This window comes from Bison bison, unplaced genomic scaffold (genome assembly GCF_000754665.1).
Source record: "Bison bison bison isolate TAMUID 2011002044 unplaced genomic scaffold, Bison_UMD1.0 scf7180017864466, whole genome shotgun sequence".
Lineage (NCBI taxonomy): Eukaryota > Metazoa > Chordata > Mammalia > Artiodactyla > Bovidae > Bison > Bison bison.
The window spans coordinates 7039063-7058682 of record NW_011495027.1 but is presented as its reverse complement, the minus strand read 5'-3'; the positions used below and the strand labels follow the sequence as shown (position 1 = coordinate 7058682).

At 39.5% G+C, this 19620-nt stretch overlaps 1 protein-coding gene across 2 annotated transcripts in view; it reads left to right on the top strand.

Moving 5' to 3' along the window:
* LOC105003304 (guanylate-binding protein 4-like) overlaps positions 1-19620 on the top strand; it is a 40319-nt gene that overhangs the window by 12231 nt on the left and 8468 nt on the right. For both annotated transcript variants that reach the window (XM_010860363.1, XM_010860364.1), the window contains exons 4-7: positions 7308-7414; positions 7619-7815; positions 9366-9611; positions 10711-10991. In XM_010860363.1, coding sequence (XP_010858665.1) covers positions 7308-7414; positions 7619-7815; positions 9366-9611; positions 10711-10991 — 831 coding nt within the window. The remainder of the gene's footprint in view (positions 1-7307; positions 7415-7618; positions 7816-9365; positions 9612-10710; positions 10992-19620) is intronic.

Sequence of the window (19620 nt, the reverse complement as noted above, 5' to 3'; positions counted from 1 at the left end):
GATGACAATACACAGCCTTGACGTATTCCTTTTCCTATTTGGAACCAGTCTGTTGTTCCATGTCCAGTTCTAACTGTTGCTTCCTGACCTGCATATAGGTTTCTCAAGACGCAGATCAGGTGGTCTGATATTCCCATCTCTTTCAGAATTTTCCGCAGTTTATTGTGATCCACACAGTCAAAGGCTTTAACCTAGTCAATAAAGCAGAAATAGATGTTTTTTCTGGAACTCTCTGGCTTTTTTGATGATCCAGCGGATGTTGGCAATTTGATCTCTGGTTCCTCTGCCTTTTCTAAAACCAGCTTGTACATCTTGAATTTCACGGTTCAAGTATTGCTGAAACCTGGCTTGGAGAATTTTGAACATTACTTTACTAGCATGTGCAATTGTGTGGTAGTTTGAGCATGCATTGGCATTGCTTTTCTTTGGGATTAGAATGAAAACTGACCTTTTCCAGTCCTGTGGCCACTGCTAAGTTTTCCAAATTTGCTGGCATATTCAGTGAAGCACTTTCACAGCATCATCTTCCACGATTTGAAATAGCTTAACTGAAATTCCATCACCTCCACTAGCTTTGTTTGTAGTGATGCTTTCTAAGGCCCACTTGACTTCACATTCCAGGATATCTGGCTCTAGGTCAGTGATCACACCATCATGATTATCTGGGTTGTGAAGGTCTTTTTTGTACAGTTCTCCTGTGTATTCTTGCCACCTCTTCTTAATATCTTCTGCTTCTGTTAGGTCTGTACCATTTCTGTCCTTTATCGAGCCCATCTTTGCATGAAACGTTCCCTTGGTATCTCTAATTTTCTTGAAGAGATCTCTAGCCTTTCCCATTCTGTTGTTTTCCTCTATTTCTTTACATTGATCGCTGAGGAAGGCTTTCTTATCTCTCCTTGTTATTCTTTGGAACTCTGCATTCAGATGCTTTTATCTTTCCTTTTCTCCTTTGCTTTTAGCTTCTCTTCTTTTCATGGCTATTTGTAAGGCCTCCTCATACAGTCATTTTGCTTTTTTGCATTTTCCATGGGGATGGTCTTGATCCCTGTCTCCTGTACAATGTCACGAATCTCTGTCCATAGTTCATCAGGCACTCTGTCTATCAGATCTAGTCCCTTAAATCTATTTCTCACTTCCACTGTATAATCATAAGGGATTTGATTTAGGTCATATTTGAATGGTGTAATGGTTTTCCCTACTTTCTTCAATGTAAATCTGAATTTGACAATAAGGAATTCATGATCTGAGCCACAGTAAGCTCCCGGTCTTGTTTTTGCTGACTGTATAGAGCTTCTCCATCTTTGGCTGCAAAGAATATAATCAATCTGATTTCGGTGTTGACCATCTGGTGATGTCCATGTGTAGAGTCTTCTCTTTGCTGTTGGAAGAGGGTGTTTTCTATGACCAGTGCATTTTCTTTGCAAAGCTATATTAGCCTTCACCCTGCCTCATTCCGTACTCCATGGCCAAATTTGCCTGTTACTCCAGGTGTTTCTTGACTTCCTACTTTTGCATTCCAGTCCCCTATAATGAAAAGGACATCTTTTTTGGGTGTTAGTTCTAAAAGGTCTTGGAGGTCTTCATAGAACCATTCAACTTCAGCTTCTTCAGCATTACTGGTTGGAACGTAGGCTTGGATTACGGTGATATTGAATGGTTTGCCTTGGAAATGAACAGAGATCATTCTTTCGTTTTTGAGATTGCATCCAAGTACTGCATTTTGGACTCTTTTGGTGACCATGATTGGTCACCAAATGGCTACTCCATTTCTTCTAAGGGATTCCTGCCCACAGTAGTAGATATAATGGTCATCTGAGTTAAATTCACCCATTCCAGTCCAATTTAGTTGGCTGATTCCTAGAATATTGACGTTCGCTCTTGCCTTCTATTTGACCACTTTCAATTTACCTTGATTCATGGACCTGACATTCCAGGTTCCTATGCAATATTGCTCTTTACAGCATTGGACCTGGTTTCTATCACCAGTCACATCCACAGCTGGGTATTCTTCTTGCTTTGGCTCCATCCCTTCATTCTTTCTGGAGTTATTTCTCCACTGATCTCCAGTAGCATATTGGGCACCTACTGACCTGGGAAGTTCCTCTTTCAGTATCCTATCATTTTGCCTTTTCATACTGTTCATGGGGTTCTCAAGGCAAGAATACTGAAGTGGTTTGCCATTCCCTTCTCCAGTGGACCACATTTTGTCAGATCTCTCCACCATGACCTGCCCATCTTGGGTGGCCCCACACAAAATGGCTTAGTTGAATTGAGTTAGACAGGACTGTGTTCCATGTGATTGGATTGGCTAGTTTTCTGTGATTGTGGTTTCAGTGTGTCTGCTCTCTAATGCCCTCTCACAACACTTACCATCTTACTTGGGTTTCTCTTACCTTGGACTTGGGGTATCTGTTCACGGCTGCTCCGGCAAAGCACAGCTGCTGCTTCTTACCTTGGATGAGGGGTATCTCCTTACGGCTGCCCTTCCTGACCTTGAATGTGGAGTAGCTCCTCTCAGCCCCCCTGCACCCTCACAGCCACCACTTCTTGGATGTGGGGTTGCTCCTGTCAGCCGCCGCCCCTGACCTCGGATGTGGGATAGCTCCTCTAGGCCGCTCCTGTGCCTTCGCATCCTGGCACTCTCAGTCACTGCCCCTGACCTTGGGCGAGGGGTAGCTTCTCTCGGCCACACTTCTGTGCAGTACATCACAGCCAGTGTGCTTCTGCCAAAATACATGGAACTATATCAAAGTTTTGAGTGAATATAAATTAGAAATCTAGGACTCTATGCATACTAAGTCAAACAAATAGAATCAAAATGTCATAATTTTTAGCCAGACAAAAATTTATGTTTTCTAAAATATATATATATATATATAATACACATTATGTATAATATATTCATATATATCATATATATACAAAAGCTTTTCTACTATTCTTGATAAGGACTTTAGAAGAACATCAAAAAAAAAAAAAAAAGAGAGAGACAGAGAAATTGAAAAGCATAAACTAAACCCAATGGGAGCACTGAATATGAAATAGGAAAAGTGAAACAACCTAGAGAAAAGTAGAATATCATCATATAGTCCAGTTGTTATTAAATATGACTGTTCATTAGAAACACATCTAGAGCTTTGGGGGAAAAAAAAGCAATACCTGGGCATTTGTATTTTTAAAAAAATTCCAAGATAATTCTGATATGCATCTGGATTTTAATAAGTGATTACAGGTTTTCTATTAAATGGCAATTGCACTGAAAGAGAATTATGTTATTTTGTTGTTGTTGTTGACCAGTCATGATACAATATGGAGAAGGCAATGGCACTCCACTCCAGTACTCTTGCCTGGAAAATCCCATGGATGGAAGAGCCTGGTAGGCTGTAGTCCATGGAGTCGCTAAGAATCGGACAGGACTGAGCGACTTCACTTTCACTTTTCACTTTCACTTTTCACTTTCATGCATTGGAGAAGGAAATGGCAACCCACTCCAGTGTTCTTGCCTGGAGAATCCCAGGGATGGGGGAGCTTGGTGGGCTGCTGTCTATGGGGTCACACAGAGTCGGACACGACTGAAGCGACTTAGCAGCAGCAGCATGATACAACAGTGTTAAGGGAATGATAGTTACATAATCACAGTAATAAAAGATGTGTATCAGTTTTCACAATCAATAGCTAGAAAGAAAAAAGATAATTACAATTGCAAGCCATAATAAAACATGATTAACCTAACAATATTAAATAATTACATAGAATTTGGGGGGCTAAGTAGAGTGATGTGGTAAGTGGAAGTGCGTACATGCACATGTTTTCATCAGCCCAGCCAGTTTGCCTTTTCGTTGGTGCATTTAATCCATTTACATTTAAAGTAATTATTGATATATATAATTCTGTTGCCATTTTCTTAATTGTATTGGGTTTATTTTTGTAGATCCTTTTCTTCTCTTGTGTTTCCTGCCTAGAGAAGTGCCTTTAATATTTGTAAAGCTGGATTGTGCCCATCTTTGCATGAAATTTTCCCTTGATTTCTCTAATTTTCTTGAAGAAATCTCTAGTCTTTCCTACTCTATTGTTTTCCTCTATTTCTTTGCATTGTTCACTTAAGAAGCCTTTCCTTCATGTTGAGGTTTGACAGAAAACAACAAAATTCTGTAAAGCAATTATCCTTCAATTAAAAAAATTAATAAAAGAAAAGAAACCTTTCTTATCCTTCCTTGCTATTCTTTGGAACTCCTCATTCAGATCGGTATATAATTCCTTTTCTCCTTTGCCTTTCACTTAAGTGTACAATACAAAGAAATAGAGGAAAGCAATAGAATGGGAGAGACTAGAGATCTCTTCTAGAAAATTAGAGATACCAGGGAACATTTCATGCACTGATGGGCACAATAAAGGACAGAAACAGTATGGACATAACAGAAGCAGAAGAGATTAAGAAGAGGAGGCAAGAATACACAGAAGCAATACACAAAAAAGGTCTTAATGACCCAGACAACCACGATGGTGTGGTTGCTCACCTAGAGCCAGACATTCTGGAGTGTGAAGTCCAGTGGACTTTAGGAAGCATTACTGCAAACAAAGCTAATGGAGGTGATGGAATTCCAGCTGAGCTATTTCAAATCCTAAAAGATGATGCCATTAAAGAGCTGCACTCGGTATATCAGCAAATTTGGCAGACTCAGCAGTGGCCACAGGGCTGGAAAAGGTCAGTTTTCATTCCAGTCCCAAAGAAGGGCAATGCCAAAGAATGTTCAAACTACCACACAATTGTACTCATTTCACATGCTAGCAAGGTAATGCTCAAAATCCTTCAAGCCAGGCTTCAACAGTGCATGAACCGTGAACTTCCAGATGTACAAGCTGGATTTAGAAAAGGCAGAAAAACCAGGGATCAAATGTTAACATCTGTTGTATCATAGGAAAAGTAAGGGAATTCCAGAAAAGCATCTACTTTTGTTTCATTGGCTACCACGCTAAAGCCTTTGGCTGTGTGGATCACAACAAACTGTGGAAATATCTTCAAGAGATGGGAATACCAGATCACCTTACTTGCCTCCTGAGAAACCTGTATGCAGGACAAGAAGCAACAATTAGTACTGCACATGGAACAACGGACTGGTTCAACTTGGAAGAAGTATGTCAAGGCTGCATATTGTCACCCTGCTTATTTAACTTATATGCAGAGTACATCGTGAGAAATGCCAGGCTGGATCAAGCACAAGCTGGAATCAAGATTGCTGGGAGAAATATCAATAACTTCAGATATGCTGATGATGCCACCCTTATGCCACAGCAGAAAGCAAAGAGGAACTAAACAGCCTCTTGATGAAAGTGAAAGAGGAGAGTGAAAAAGCTGGCTTAAAACTCAACGTTCAAAAAATGATCACGGCATCCGGTCCCATCACTTCATGGCAAATAGATGGGGAAACAATAGAAACAGTGACAGATGTATTTTCTTGGGCTCCAAAATCACTGCAGATGCTGATTTCAGCCATAAAGTTAAAAGATGTTTGTTCCTTGGAAGAAAATCTGTGACAAACCTAGACAGTGTATTAAAGAACACAGACATCACTCTGCCAACAAAGGTGCATCTAGTAAAAGCTATAGTTTTTCCAGCAGTCATGTATGGATGCGAGAGTTGGACCATAAAGAAGGCTGAGCACTGAAGAACTATTGACCTGTGGTGCTGGAGAAGACTCTTGAGAGTCCCTTGGATAGCAAGCAGATCCAACTAGTCAATCCTAAAGGAAATCAACCCTGAATATTCTTTGGAAGGAATAATGTTCAAGCTGAAGCTTGAATACTTTGGCTTCCTGATGCAAAGAGCTGGCTCATTGCAAAAGACCCTGATGCAGGGAAGGATTGAAGGAAGGAGGAGAAGTGGGTGACAGAGGATGAGATGGTTGGATGGCATCACCGATTCAATGGACATGAATTTGAGAAAACTCTGGGAGACAGTGAAGGATAGGGAAGTCTGGCATACTGCAGTCCATGGGATTTACAGAGTTGGACACTACTGAGCAACTGTTGCTGTTGCTGAACAACAAACAAAGCTGGATTGGTGGTGCTGAATTCTCTTAAATTTTGGCTTGTCAGGAAAGCATTTGATTTCTCCATCATATCTTAATGACAGTCTTGCTGGGTAGCGTATTCTTGTTTGTTGGTTCTCACCTTTCATCACTTGGAATATATTGTGTCTGTGCAGCAGAACCCCTTGCTGCCCCACTGGGTGTCAAGTATCTTTGTAGTATGCATGTGTACTCAGTCACTAAGTCGTGTCCAACTCTTTGCAACCCCATGGACTGTAGCCTGCCAGGCTCCTCTGTTCATAGGATTTTCCAGGTAAGAATACTTGAGAGGGTTGCCATTTCCTTCTCCAGGGGATGTTCTTTACTCAGGGATTGAATACATATCCCCTGCATTGTCAGGCAGGGAGCCCATTTCTGTAGTGTATATATATATATATAAAATCAATTCCAAAGTCACTCATGACCTTCCGAATCTCATTTTTAGCCTCAACATCTACTACTACATGGGTAAAACTACTTCAGTCAACTAAAATAACCTTGTAATTTCTCTGTGTGACCACACTTTCTGGCAATTGTGATCAGCTTCTGTGAGCCCTTCTACCTGCAGAGTCCCTATAACTCCACAAATCCACATTCTGTCAAGTTTTGAAAGCCCAGTTCCTTTCAACCTAATTCCATCATGTCACTATCAGACATAATTAATTCTGGCTATGAATGCACAGAGTATTTTTTCTGTCTTTTGGGAGTTGCCACTTTGTCTTTTACAGTACAACATTTGGTTCCATGCCAGGCTGTTTGTCATTGTGGATAGATTTGTATGTTCCCATGTATATCTGCCCCTCAAGAAAGCCATCTCTCTAGGGTGGGCATTATCATGCAGAACTTTATATCCTCATAAGCAAATAAGTATCTTTTGCTATCTAGATGCATAGTTAGCAGTTGATGAATTTAATTAAATAGTATTTCTGACTCTAATATACATTGTGATCTAAAAAAACTTGCAAAGCAATCACTGCCCACTTACTGTTGTACAACTTCTATGTTCCAGGCACTGTATTAAACATTTTAATCACATATAAGATGTCATTCACTTCTGTAAATAGCTAATCACACTGAAGCACTTGAAGTGGAAAATATCAATACCAGAAAGTTTGAATTTATCATTGTCTTGAAAATTTATTTACCTTACAACTGAGTTACAGTACAGCTGTTATAGTGAGTGAACACCTGAATGAGAGCATGAGGAGTAGTGTCCTCACTCTCTAACATACTTTCTAGGACTCCAAGAATGACTTGTGGATCTTTGCCCTGGCTGTGCTCCTGAGCAGCACCTTTATCTACAACAGCATGAACAGCATCAATGATCAGGCCTTGCAGCAGCTGCAGTATCCTTTCAGCAATTGAACCGCCATGTTTCATTGAGTTTATGGGAATAGCAACTGACACTGTTTTTTCTTGCCCATGACTTCATTCTTATGGTTGATGAAGATGGAAAATGGGTCAAAAGGGAATAATGATAGAACTTGTTTTGAGGTGAGATCTGGAAACTGTGTTGGAGAGTACTTCTTTTTCCTTAGCTAAGATCCCAGCTATGTGACTGAATTAACAGAGCTGATCAGAACCAAATCATCTCCCAGCTCTGATGAAGTAGAGGATTCAGCCCAATTTGTGAGTTTCTTTCCAGACTTTATTTGGACTGTGCGGGATTTCATGCTGGAGCTGGAGTTAGACGGGAACTCCATCACGGAAGATGAGTACCTGGAGAGTGCCTTGAAGTTGATTCCAGGTATCAGAGCAAGGCCAGGGTGGTAGGAAGCTCAGTAGGAGGTGGGGTTAACAGAGCCCTTTATGTCAGAACTTGATTTGAAGTTGGATTTGAGGCCATGCTAATGGTACTTGGTGAATGACTGGCAGGTGGCTTCAGTCATTATTGTTACTGGGAAAACCCCAGCCACCAGAACTTAAGCTCATAGAGGAAATTTAGAATCCAATATTCTACCGAATGACTTTAGAAAAAGTAATACCATGAAAAAAAAAAGGCTCATATACTGTGTTTCATATTGTGTTTCTCCTCTTCTATTTGAGAAATATAACCCATCAAATTGAAATTAGTAAATACAAAATCATAAGGTAAGCAAAATAATTAATTTTTAAATATATTTCACACAGTGTATTTTACTATCTTATATAGATACATTCTTCACAGACAGACAATTTATACCTTAATTAGTTCCAAAGAAAAGCATTGCTATGTCGTTTCACTGAGACTGTGAAACGTCTTCAAATGCTTTTGCCTAATCTCACACTCTTTATTCTAGAACCTTACATAGTATGTTATATTATATAACAAATTAGTTATAACAGATTATAATTAGCAGAGAGAATAATGAGTGGTACTTAGAAGAAATATTGATTTTGTTTGCTTAATCATTTATTTACTCTTTCAATAAATATTTATTGAACTGCAGATATATGCCCAGAATCTCTCTGGATGCTACTGTCACTTCCAACAGAATATGACGCAAAAGACTGATGAGGTGTCCTAATTTCATTTAGGCCAATCTTACCATGAGATTGTGTATGCTAAAATAATCCCAAAACATATTTATAGAATGTGCATTTTTTTTTACTCTGATTTTGTAAAACTTCACTGCCTTGTGTATCATTTGTCTCCCGTGTGGTTTCTTTCCCAGAAATACTGTGAATATCCTTATTTCTATGATTTCTTTACTTTTGAGCCCATATTTCATATCTGAAATGGAGACAGTAAGATCAGAAAAGTATTTCTGACAATTATTTGTATTAGTTTATCTTTCAAGAAAGTGAAGTTGCTCAGTTGTGTCCAACTCTTTGAGACCCCATGGACTGGATTTTCCAGGCAAAGATACTGGAGTGGGTTGCCATTTCCTTCTCCAGGAGATCTTCCTGACCCAGGGATTGAACCCGGGTCTCCTTGCATTGTAAGCAGATGCTTTACCATCTGAGCCACAAGGGAAGTTCATTGGCAGGTCTGTATAAATCCCCGACAGGGTTTCCACCATAAGCTGTATGAGGTCTTTATTTAATAAATAATTAATCCATGGCATACTATACAATGGCTGAGGAAAACAACCACAGGTTTCTTCCGTTGGAATGGATGCTTCTTCTTCCTCCCCAGGAGTACTTTCTTCACTCTTGGCTCAGTACAAAGAGTTTCCATAGTAGATTACTGTAAGACTGAAAAAGATTTACAGGCACAGGAATTAGAGTGATACAAAAATCCCTGGAAATGAAAGTCCTCAGCCCCCTTACCTGGAGTCTGTCGCTTCTGTGATTGCTCTTTTTCCACTTTTGCAGATGAAGGTCCCCAAATTCAAAATTTCAACTTGCCCAGAGAGTGTATCAGGAAGTTTTTTCCCAAACGAAAGTGTTTTGTCTTTGACCGTCCTGCAAGCAACAAAAAACAATTACTCCATCTTGAGGAAATGCCAGATAATCAACTGGATGAGGATTTCCAGAAGCAATCAAAAGATTTCTGTTCATATATCTATACGCATGCAAAGACCAAGACCTTAAAAGAAGGAATCACTGTCACTGGGAAAAGTGAGCCTCCTTTGCTAGAGCATGTCTCTCTGTGATTCAGTGTGGGTGAGGAATGTGTGGTGGAGTTGAAGTTGTGAATATCCTCTAGGATTGCCAATAATTGTGCTTTCTTTTTTTCAGTTGTGTCTTCTCTATATAATTTGGAAAAACATATTTATGCCCCATATAGAAGTGCATGTTACTTCGTTAAAATTTCCCTACATGAGGGTTTTCTGAAGACTATCATATCTCATGAAACTGTAGGGCTGGCCAAAATGTTCTTTCAGGTTTTCAGTAAGATGTTATGGAAAAACCCAAACGAACTTTTTGGCCAACCCAAATTTACACTGAAGCTATGTTAAGGATACAAATATTCATTATGATGAGTCATCCGGTGGATAAGTATTTCTAGTGAGGATATACAAGTTATTTTGTGAATTCACATGAATCAGAAAATAAGTAGTACACCATGAATCTATATAAACTCATTGAAAGACTGAGAAACAAATGTAAATACAGTCTTATAAACAGAGCTGGCTTCATGCACAGTCTACCTGAGCAGTCTCACAGTGCCCTGTGCTGAGATGTGCCCTGTCTGTTTTAATGTTTTTGTCACTGTCTGGAAATTCTTGATGACATTTTTACATGGGGCACTGCATTTTCATTTGGAAATAGTACCCACAAAATACATAATTTATTTACATATGTAAGTTCTCTGTATTTTGCTACAATGGGGAAAGTGTTCCAGGAGAACTTTGAACATATTGTTGAGGTATTCAGTTAATATTGTATTGTGATGAACTGAGAACCATAAAAGAGAGTGAATAGGAGACACTGGTGTTATTATAAGAAAATTATAGAAGAAAAAGGAGAAGGATATGAAGATGAGGAGAAAAAAGAGAAGAAAAGAAAATTTCAAGCTCATTTTATCATTTGATAAATGATATCATCATCATTTTAGTGATGTTTAGGATACTGATCTAAGGTTCATAAAATGAATGAAAACATTGTATTTTCAAAATATTGAATTGGCCAAAAAGTTTGTTTGGATTTTTCTGTAGCATCTTATGGGAAAATCTAAACGAACTTTTTGGACAACACAATATAATATGTTATTCAGGGCTGGGGCCTCTGGTGGAGGCCTATGTAAATGCCATCAACAGTGGATCAGTTCCTTGTCTGGAGAACGCAGTGACAACTCTGGCCCTGCTGGAGAACTCAGCAGCTGTGCAGAAGGCAGCTGACCACTACAGTGAGCAGATAGCCCAGCGACTGAGCCTCCCCACAGACACACTCAAGGAGTTGCTGGAGGTGCATGCAGCCTGTGAGAAGGAAGCCATTGCAGTCTTCATGGAGCGCTCTTTCAAGGATGAAAATCAGGATTTCCAGACGAAACTTGTGGTAATGTGGCCTAGAATATATCCTTCCTGATTCCTGTGGTTCTAGAAATGTTCTTTGTTGTTGCTGTTGTTCAGTAGTAGGTCAGTCATGCCCGACTCTCGGATCCCATGGACTGCAACACACCAGGCTCCTCTGTCCTCTACTATGTCCTGGAGTTTGCTCAAATTCATGTCCACTGAGTGGAGGATGCCATCCAACCATCTCCTCCTCTGCAGAGGATGAGAAATGTTCTTAGGTGCCTTCTATTCACCTATGATTCATATGCTTCTCATTGTAAAAGGAGTTTGGATTCTTGTGAATGACAGGACCCTACAGGCCACTTTCCTTCTTTTTTCCCTAAAAACTGGCCTTTTTATTTTCTACTGTAAACAAATTACCCTGTGCTTTGGTGCTTAAAACAGCACACAGTTATTAGCTCACACTTTTTTAGGTCACATGCCAGTGCAGGGTGTGTATGGGTGATGTGCTCAGAGTACAGCAAGCTGAAAACAAATCAAGGTTCAAATGGGTTTAGCAATACCACCAAGAATAATCAGTAAACAACTTTTCTCAGGATAAGAGAAGAGTTTTACTTGAGCCAAATGAGGACTAGAGCCCAAAGATACAGATTAAAGAAGAACTTGAATTCTGTTCTGTTGCATGACAAAATGCAGGGTGCAGGAAACCCTTACTATAGGCAAAACCCACAAAATTACCTGTATTATTTGTCAAGAATTAAGATTGTAGCTGGAAAGAAATAAGAGTGCTTGTTAAAGAAGGATTGTTTGGGGTCTGAAACTATTGCATTTTTACAGTTGTACACTTTGAGTTCCTAAGTGTGCAGCTCCCAGTTACTAGCAGACACTCTTTTGAGAATGGATGGTGGCATCCTTGAATTTGATACAGTTCAGAAGACTCAAGTTCTCAGGTGTCACGGGCAGAGTACCTCACTCTGGCCCCCAACATCGATGTTGGGGGCCAGAGTGAGGTACTCTGCCCGTGACACTCAGGGATGCAGAAACATGTCTGAAACCACATCTACAATGGCCACAAATCTCAATTTTTAATCCTGCCCTACAGTTATTCCATTGTGATTTTTATTTTTAAATTTATATTAGAGGTTAATTAATTTACAATACTGTATTGGTTTTGCCATACATCAACATGAATTTGCCACAGGTATATACATGTTCCCCATCCTGAAGCCTCCTGCCTCCTCCCTCTCTGTACCATCCCTCTGGGTCGTCCCAGTGCACCAGCCCCAAGCATCCAGTATCATGCATGGTACCTGGACTGGCGATTCGTTTCATATATGATATTATACATGTTTCAATGTCATTCTCTCAAATCATCCCACCCTCTCCCTCTCCCACAGAGTCCAAAAGACTGTTCTCTACATCTGTGTCTCTTTTGCTGTCTCGCTTACAGGGTTATAGTTACCATCTTTCTAAATTCCATATATATGCGTTAGTGTACTGTATTGGTATTTTTCTTTCTGGAAAGAAAAATTTTACATATTCACTCTGTATAATAGGCTCCAGTTTCATCCACCTCATTAGAACTGATTCAAATGCATTCTTTTTAATGGCTGAGTAATACTCCATTGTGTATATGTACCACAGCTTTCTTATCCATTCATCTGCTGATGGACATCTAGGTTGCTTCCATGTCCTGGCTATTATAAACAGTGCTGCGATGAACATTGGGATACACGTGTCTCTTTCAATTCTGGTTTCCTCAGTGTGTATGCCCAGCAGTGGGATTGCTGGGTTGTATGGCAGTTCTATTTCCAGTTTTTTAAGGACTCTCCACACTGTTCTCCATAGTGGCTGTACTAGTTTGCATTCCCACCAACAGTGTAAGAGGGTTCCCTTTTCTCCACACCCTCTCCAGTATTTATTGCTTGTAGACTTTTGGATCTCAGCCATTCTGACTGGCATGAAATGGTACCTCATTGTGGTTTTGATTTGCATTTCTCTGCTAATGCGTAATGTTGAGCATCTTTTCATGTGTTTGTTAGCCATCTGTATGTCTTCTTTGGAGAAATGTCTGTTGGTTCTTTGGCCCATTTTTTAATTGAGTCGTTAATTTTTCTAGAATTGAGCTGCAGGTGCTGCTTGTATATTTTTGAGATTAGTTCTTTGTCAGTTGCTTCAGTTGCTATTATTTTCTCCCATTCTGAAGGCTCTCTTTTCACCTTGCTTATAGTTTCCTTTGCTGTGCAGAAGCTTTTAAGTTTAATTAGGTCCCATTTGTTTATTTTTGCTTTTATTTCCAATATTCTGGGAGGTGGGTCATAGAGGATCCTGCTGTGATTTATGTCAGAGAGTGTTTTGCCTATCTTTTCCTTTAGGAGTTTTATAGTTTCTGGTCTTATGTTTAGATCTTTAATCCATTTTGAATTTATTTTTGTGTATGGTGTTAGAAAGTGTTCTACTTTCATTCTTTTACAAGTGGTTGACCAGTTTTCCCAGCACCACTTGTTAAAGAGATTGTCTTTTCTCCATTGTATATTCTTGCCTCCTTTGTCAAAGATAAGGTGTCCATAGGTGCCTGGATTTATCTCTGGGCTTTCTATTTTGTTCCATTGATCTATATTTCTGTCTTGTGCCAGTACCATACTGTCTTGATGACTGTGGCTTTGTAGTAGATCCTGAAGTCAGGCAGGTTGATTGCTCCAGTTCCATTCTTCTTTCTCAAGATTGCTTTGGCTATTCGAGGTTTTCTGTATTTCCATACAAATTGTGAAATTATTTGTTCTAGTTCTGTGAAAAATACCATTGGTAGCTTGATAGGGATTGCATTGAATCTATAGATTGCTTTGGGTAGTATACTCATTTTCACTATATTGATTCTTCCGATCCATGAACATGGTATATTTCTCCATCTATTAGTGTCCTCTTTGATTTCTTTCACCAGTGTTTTATAGTTTTCTATATATAGGTCTTTAGTATCTTTAGGTAGATACATTCCTAAGTATTTTATTCTTTTCATTGCAATGGTGAATGGAATTGTTTCCTTAATTTCTCTATTTTCTCATTATTATAGTGTATAGGAATGCAAGGGGTTTCTGCATGTTAATTTTATATCCTGAAACTTTACTATATTCATTGACTAGCTCTAGTAATTTTCTGGCGGAATCTTTAGGGTTTTCTATGTAGAGTATCGTGTCACATGCAAACAGTGAGAGTTTTACTTCTTCTTTTCCAGTGTGGATTCCTTTTATTTCTTTTTCTGCTCTGATTGCTGTGGCCAAAACTTCCAAAACTACGTTGAATAGTAGTGGTGAGAGTGGGCACCTTTGTCTTGTTCCTGACTTTAGGGGAAATGCTTTCAATTTTTCACCATTGAGGATAATGTTTGCTGTGAGTTTGTCATATATAGCTTTTATTATGTTGAGGTATGTTCCTTCTACTCCTGCTTTCTGGAGAGTTTTTATCATAAATGGATGTTGACTTTTGTCAATGGCTTTATCTACATCTATTGAGATAATCATATGGCTTTTATTTTTCAATTTGTTAATGTGGTGTATTATATTGATTGATTTGCAGATAATAAAGAATCCTTGCATCCCTGGGATAAAGCCCACTTGGTCATGGTATATGATCTTTTAAATGTGTTGTTGGATTCTGATTGCTAGAATTTTGTTAAGGATTTTTTGCATCTATGTTCATCATTGATATTGGCCTGTAGTTTTCTTTTTTTGTGGCGTCTTTGTCAGGTTTTGGTATTAGGGTGATGGTGACCTCGTAGAATGAGTTTGGAAGTTTACCTTCCTCTGCAATTTTCTGGAAGAGTTTGAGTAGGATAGGTGTTAGCTCTTCTCTAAATTTTTGGTAGAATTCAGCTGTGAAGCTGTCTGGACCTGGGCTTTTGTTTGCTGGAAGATTTCTGGTTACAGTTTCAATTTCCGTGCTTGTGATGGGTCTGTTAAGATTTTCTATTTCTTCTTGGTCGAGTTTTGGAAAGTTGTACTTTTCTAAGAATTTGTCCATTTCTTCCACGTTGTCCATTTTATTGGCATATAATTGCTGAAAGTAGTCTCTTATGATCCTTTGTATTTCTGTGTCGTCTGTTGTGATCTCTCCATTTTCATTTCTCATTTTATTGATTTGCTTTTTCTCCCTTTGTTTCTTGATGAGTCTGGCTAATGGTTTCTCAATTTTATTTATCCTTTCAAAGAACCAGCTTTTGGCTTTGTTGATTTTTGCTATGATCTCTTTTGTTTCTTTTGCATTTATTTCTGCCCGAATTTTTAAGATTTCTTTTCTTCTACTAACCCTGGGGTTCTTCATTTCTTCCTTTTCTAGTTGCTTTAGGTGTAGAGTTAGGTTATTTATTTGACTTTTTGCTTGTTTCTTGAGGTGTGCCTGTATTGCTATGAACTTTCCCTTTAACACTGCTTTTACCGTGTCCCACAGGTTTTGGGTTGTTGTGTTTTCATTTTCATTCATTTCTATGCATATTTTGATTTCTTCTCTGATTTGTTGATTATTCAGCAGTGTGTTTTTCAGCCTCCATATGTTGGAATTTTTAATAGTTTTTTTCTCCTGTAATTGAGATCTAATCTTACTGCATTGTGGTCAGAAAAGATGCTTGGAATGATTTTAGTGTTTTTGAATTTACCAAGGCTATTTTTATGGCCCAGGATGTGATCTATCCTGGAGAAGGTTCCGTGTGAGCTTGAGAAAATGTTGAAATTCATTGTTTGGGGATGGAATGTCCTATAGATATCGATTAGGTCTAACTGGTCTATTGTATCATTAAAAGTTTGTGTTTCCTTGTTAATTTTCTGTTTAGTTGATCTATCCATAGGTGTGAGTGGGGTATTAAAGTCTCCCACTATTATTGTGTTATTGTTAATTTCCCCTTTCATACTTGTTAGCATTTGTCTTACATATTGCAGTGCTCCTATGTTGGGTCATATATAAATATATATATATTTATAATCATTATATCTTCTTCTTGGTTTCATCCCTAGGTCATTATGTAGTGTCCTTCTTTGTTTCTTTTCACAGCCTTTGTTTTAAAGTCTATTTTATCTGATATGAGTATTGCTACTCCTCCTTTCTTTTGGTCTCTATTTGCATGGAAAATCTTTTTCCAGCCCTTCACTTTCAGTCCCTATGTGTCCCCTGTTTTGGGGTGGGTCTCTTGTAGACAACATATATAGGGGTCTTGTTTTTGTATCCATTCGGCCAGTCTTTGTCTTTTGGTTTGGGCATTAAACCCATTTATGTTTAAGGTAATTATTGATAAGTATGATCCCGTTGCCATTTACTTTATTGTTTTGGATTCGAGTTTATACACCCTTTTTGTGTTTCCTGTCTAGAAGATATCCTTTAGCATTTGTTGGAGAGCTGGTTTGATGGTGCTGAATTCTCTCAGCTTTGCTTGCCTGTAAAGCTTTTGATTTCTCCTTCATATTTGAATGAGATCCTTGCTGGATACAGTAATCTGGGCTGTAGGTTATTTTCTTTCATCACTTTAAGTATGTCTTGCAATTCCTTCCTGGCCTGAAGAGTTTCAGATTGGAAGATCAGCTGTTATCCTCATGGGAATCCCCTTGTGTGTTATTTGTTGTTTTTCCCTTGCTGCTTTTAATATTTGTTCTTTGTGTTTGATCTTTGTTAATTTGATTAATATGTGTCTTGGGGTGTTTTGCCTTGGGTTTATCTTGTTTGGGACTCTCTGGGTTTCCTGGACTTGGGTGATTATTTCCTTCCCCATTTTAGGGAAGTTTTCAATGATTATCTCCTCAAGTATTTTCTCATGGTCTTTCTTTTTGTCTTCTTCTTCTGGGACTCCTATGATTCAAATGTTGGGGCATTTAACACTGTCCTGGAGGTCCCTGAGATTGTCCTCATTTCTTTTAATTTGTTTTTCTTTTTTCCTCTCTGATTCATTTATTTCTACCATTCTATCTTCTACTTCACTAACCCTATCTTCTGCCTCTGTTATTCTACTATTTGTTGCGTCCAGAGTGTTTTTGATCTCATTTATTGCATTATTCAGTATATAATGACTCTTTTTAAATTTCTTTTAGGTCCTTGTTAAACCTTTCTTGCATCTTCTCAATCTTTGTCTCCAGGCTATTTATCTGTGATTCCATTTTGATTTCAAGATTTTAGATCATTTTCACTATCATTATTCAGAATTCTTTATCAGGTAGATTCCCTATCTCTTCCTCTTTTGTTTGGTTTGGAGGGCAATTTATCCTGTTCCTTTACCTACTGGGTATTTTTCTGTCTCTTCATCTTGTTTATATTGCTGAGTTTGGGATGGCCTTTCTGTATTCTGGCAGTTTGTGGAGTTCTCTTTATTGTGGAGTTTCCTCACTGTGAGTGGGGTTGTACAGGTGGCTTGTCAAGGTTTCTTGGTTAGGGAAGCTTGTGTCAGTGTTCTGGTGGGTGGAGCTGGATTTCTTCTCTCGGGAGTGCAATGAAGTGTTTAGTAATGAATTATGAGATGTCAATGGGTTTGGAGTAACTTTGGGCAGCCTGTATATTGAAGCTCAGGGCTGCGTTCCTGTGTTGCTGGAGAATTTGCATAGTATGTCTTGCTCTGGAACTTATTGGCCCTTGGGTGGTGCTTGGTTTCAGTGTAGGTATGGAGGCATCTGATGAGCTCCTGTCGATTAAAGTTCCCTGGGTCTGGAGTTCTCTGGTGTAATCAGGGTTTGGACTTAAGCCTCCTACTTCTGGTTTTCATTCTTATTTTTACAGTAGTCTCAAGACTTCTCCTTCTATACTGCACCATTGATAAAACATCTAGGTTAATGATGAAAAGTTTCTCCACAGTGAGGGACACCCAGAGAGAGTCACAGAGTTACATGGAGAAGAGAAGAGGGAAGAGGGAGTTAGAGGTGACACGAATGAGATGAGGTGTAATCAATAGGGGAGAGAGCAAGCTAGCCAGTAATCACTTTCTTATGTGCACTCCCCAACTGGACCACTCAGAGATGTTCATGGAGTTATACAGAGAAGAGAAGAGGGAGGAAGGAGACAGAGGTGGCCAGGAGGATAAAAGCGGGGAATGAAAAGGAGAGAGACAGATCCAGCCAGTAATCAGTTCCCTAAGTGTTCTTCACTGTCTAGAACACACAGAGATTCACAGAGTTGCGTAGAGAAGAGAGGGGATAGGGAGAAGACAGAGGCGACCTGGTGGAGAAAAAGGAGAGTCCAAAGAGGGAGAGAGCAGTCAAGCCAGTAGTCTTGCTCCCAAGTAAAAATGTGTACTGAAGATTGGGTTCTTAAAGGAACAAAATTGATAACAAACACCAAAAGGCAAAGACTAAAAATCTAGAGTAGAGTTTGGAATTTTAAAAGTACAATATTAAAGAAAAGAAGAAAAAAAAAAAAGAAAAGAAAGAGAAAAAAGAAAAGAAAAAAAAAAAACAAAGCCACAAAAATTATTAAAATATATATATATATGAAGTTTGCTTTTAAAAAATAGGGTTTTTTTTTTTTTTTGCAAAGTACTAGTAGGTTATAAAAGTGAAAATTAAAGGAGTAATAGAGGATGTAAAAATTGAAAAATAATTAAAAAGAAAAATAATAAAAGAATGATTGTAAAAATATATCTAGGACTTTCTCTGGTGGTATTGTGGGTATTGTGGGGTCAGCTCATTTTCGGATAGTTCCTTGGTCTGACTTGTATTTCTCAACATCTATAGGCCCCCTCCCATGTAGTTGGTACTAACTACAGGGTTTTAATCTATTGCACCTGTCACTTCCAAGGCGGTTCCCTCTGTTTTAGCTTCTTCTGTTTGCTGGTCTCTTCAGTGTCTGATTTCTGCCCTGACACAAAGGTGACGGTGGTGGACACTTTCTTTTAGGATCACTTGTTCAGTCACACTGTGGGGAGGGAGGGACACTACAAACAAATAACACTGGCTTGTGCTCTCAGTGCCTCAGTCACACTGGGCCTGCCCCTGCTCACAGCACGTGTGCCCTCCCTGTCCACACTGCTCAGGCTCTATGTTGCTCCTCCAGGAACCATCCAAGGCTGGCCCTGGGCTTCATGCACCTCCCAGGTCTAAGCCGCTCAGGTTCAGGCACTCGGGTTGTCCTCAGAGGTGCAGACTCAGTTGGGCCTGCATTTTGTGCCCTTCCCAGGTCCGAGTAGCTCAGGTAATGAGATGTTTGGTGAGTGCAATTGCTGCGACTTATTGCCTCCCCTGTCCCTGCCGCTCAGTTTTCTGGGTGTACAACCAGCGCACCTTCTCAGTCAGATGTTGACTGTCCAGAACCCCAAGAAGTCTTAGTTAGCAAAGAAGCCTGCTTGCAGTTTGGTAGATAATGTCTCTCTGGGGCTGCGATTGCCCCCTTTCTGACTCTGGCTGCCTGTCACTGGAGGGGCATGGTCTGCAGCCGGCTATCTCTGTTCAGTCCTTTATTCTATGCGCAGGCCTGGTGGTGTCTTAGGTTAGGGCTGGCTTTGAGCATGGTAGTTATCCCACAGTCTGATTTGCTAGCCCAACTTAGTTCTCTCAGAGTGCCCTTGGGGCATTCAGGCCCTGTCCTTACTCTAAGCCATGCAGCCCAAGCCTCCCTGCCCAGCCCCCACTTGCTAGTGGTGGGGGCAGGGGTCTGCACTGCTTCTCTGCTGGGGGAGTTAATGTTGGGCTCATAATCTATGGGTTTTAATT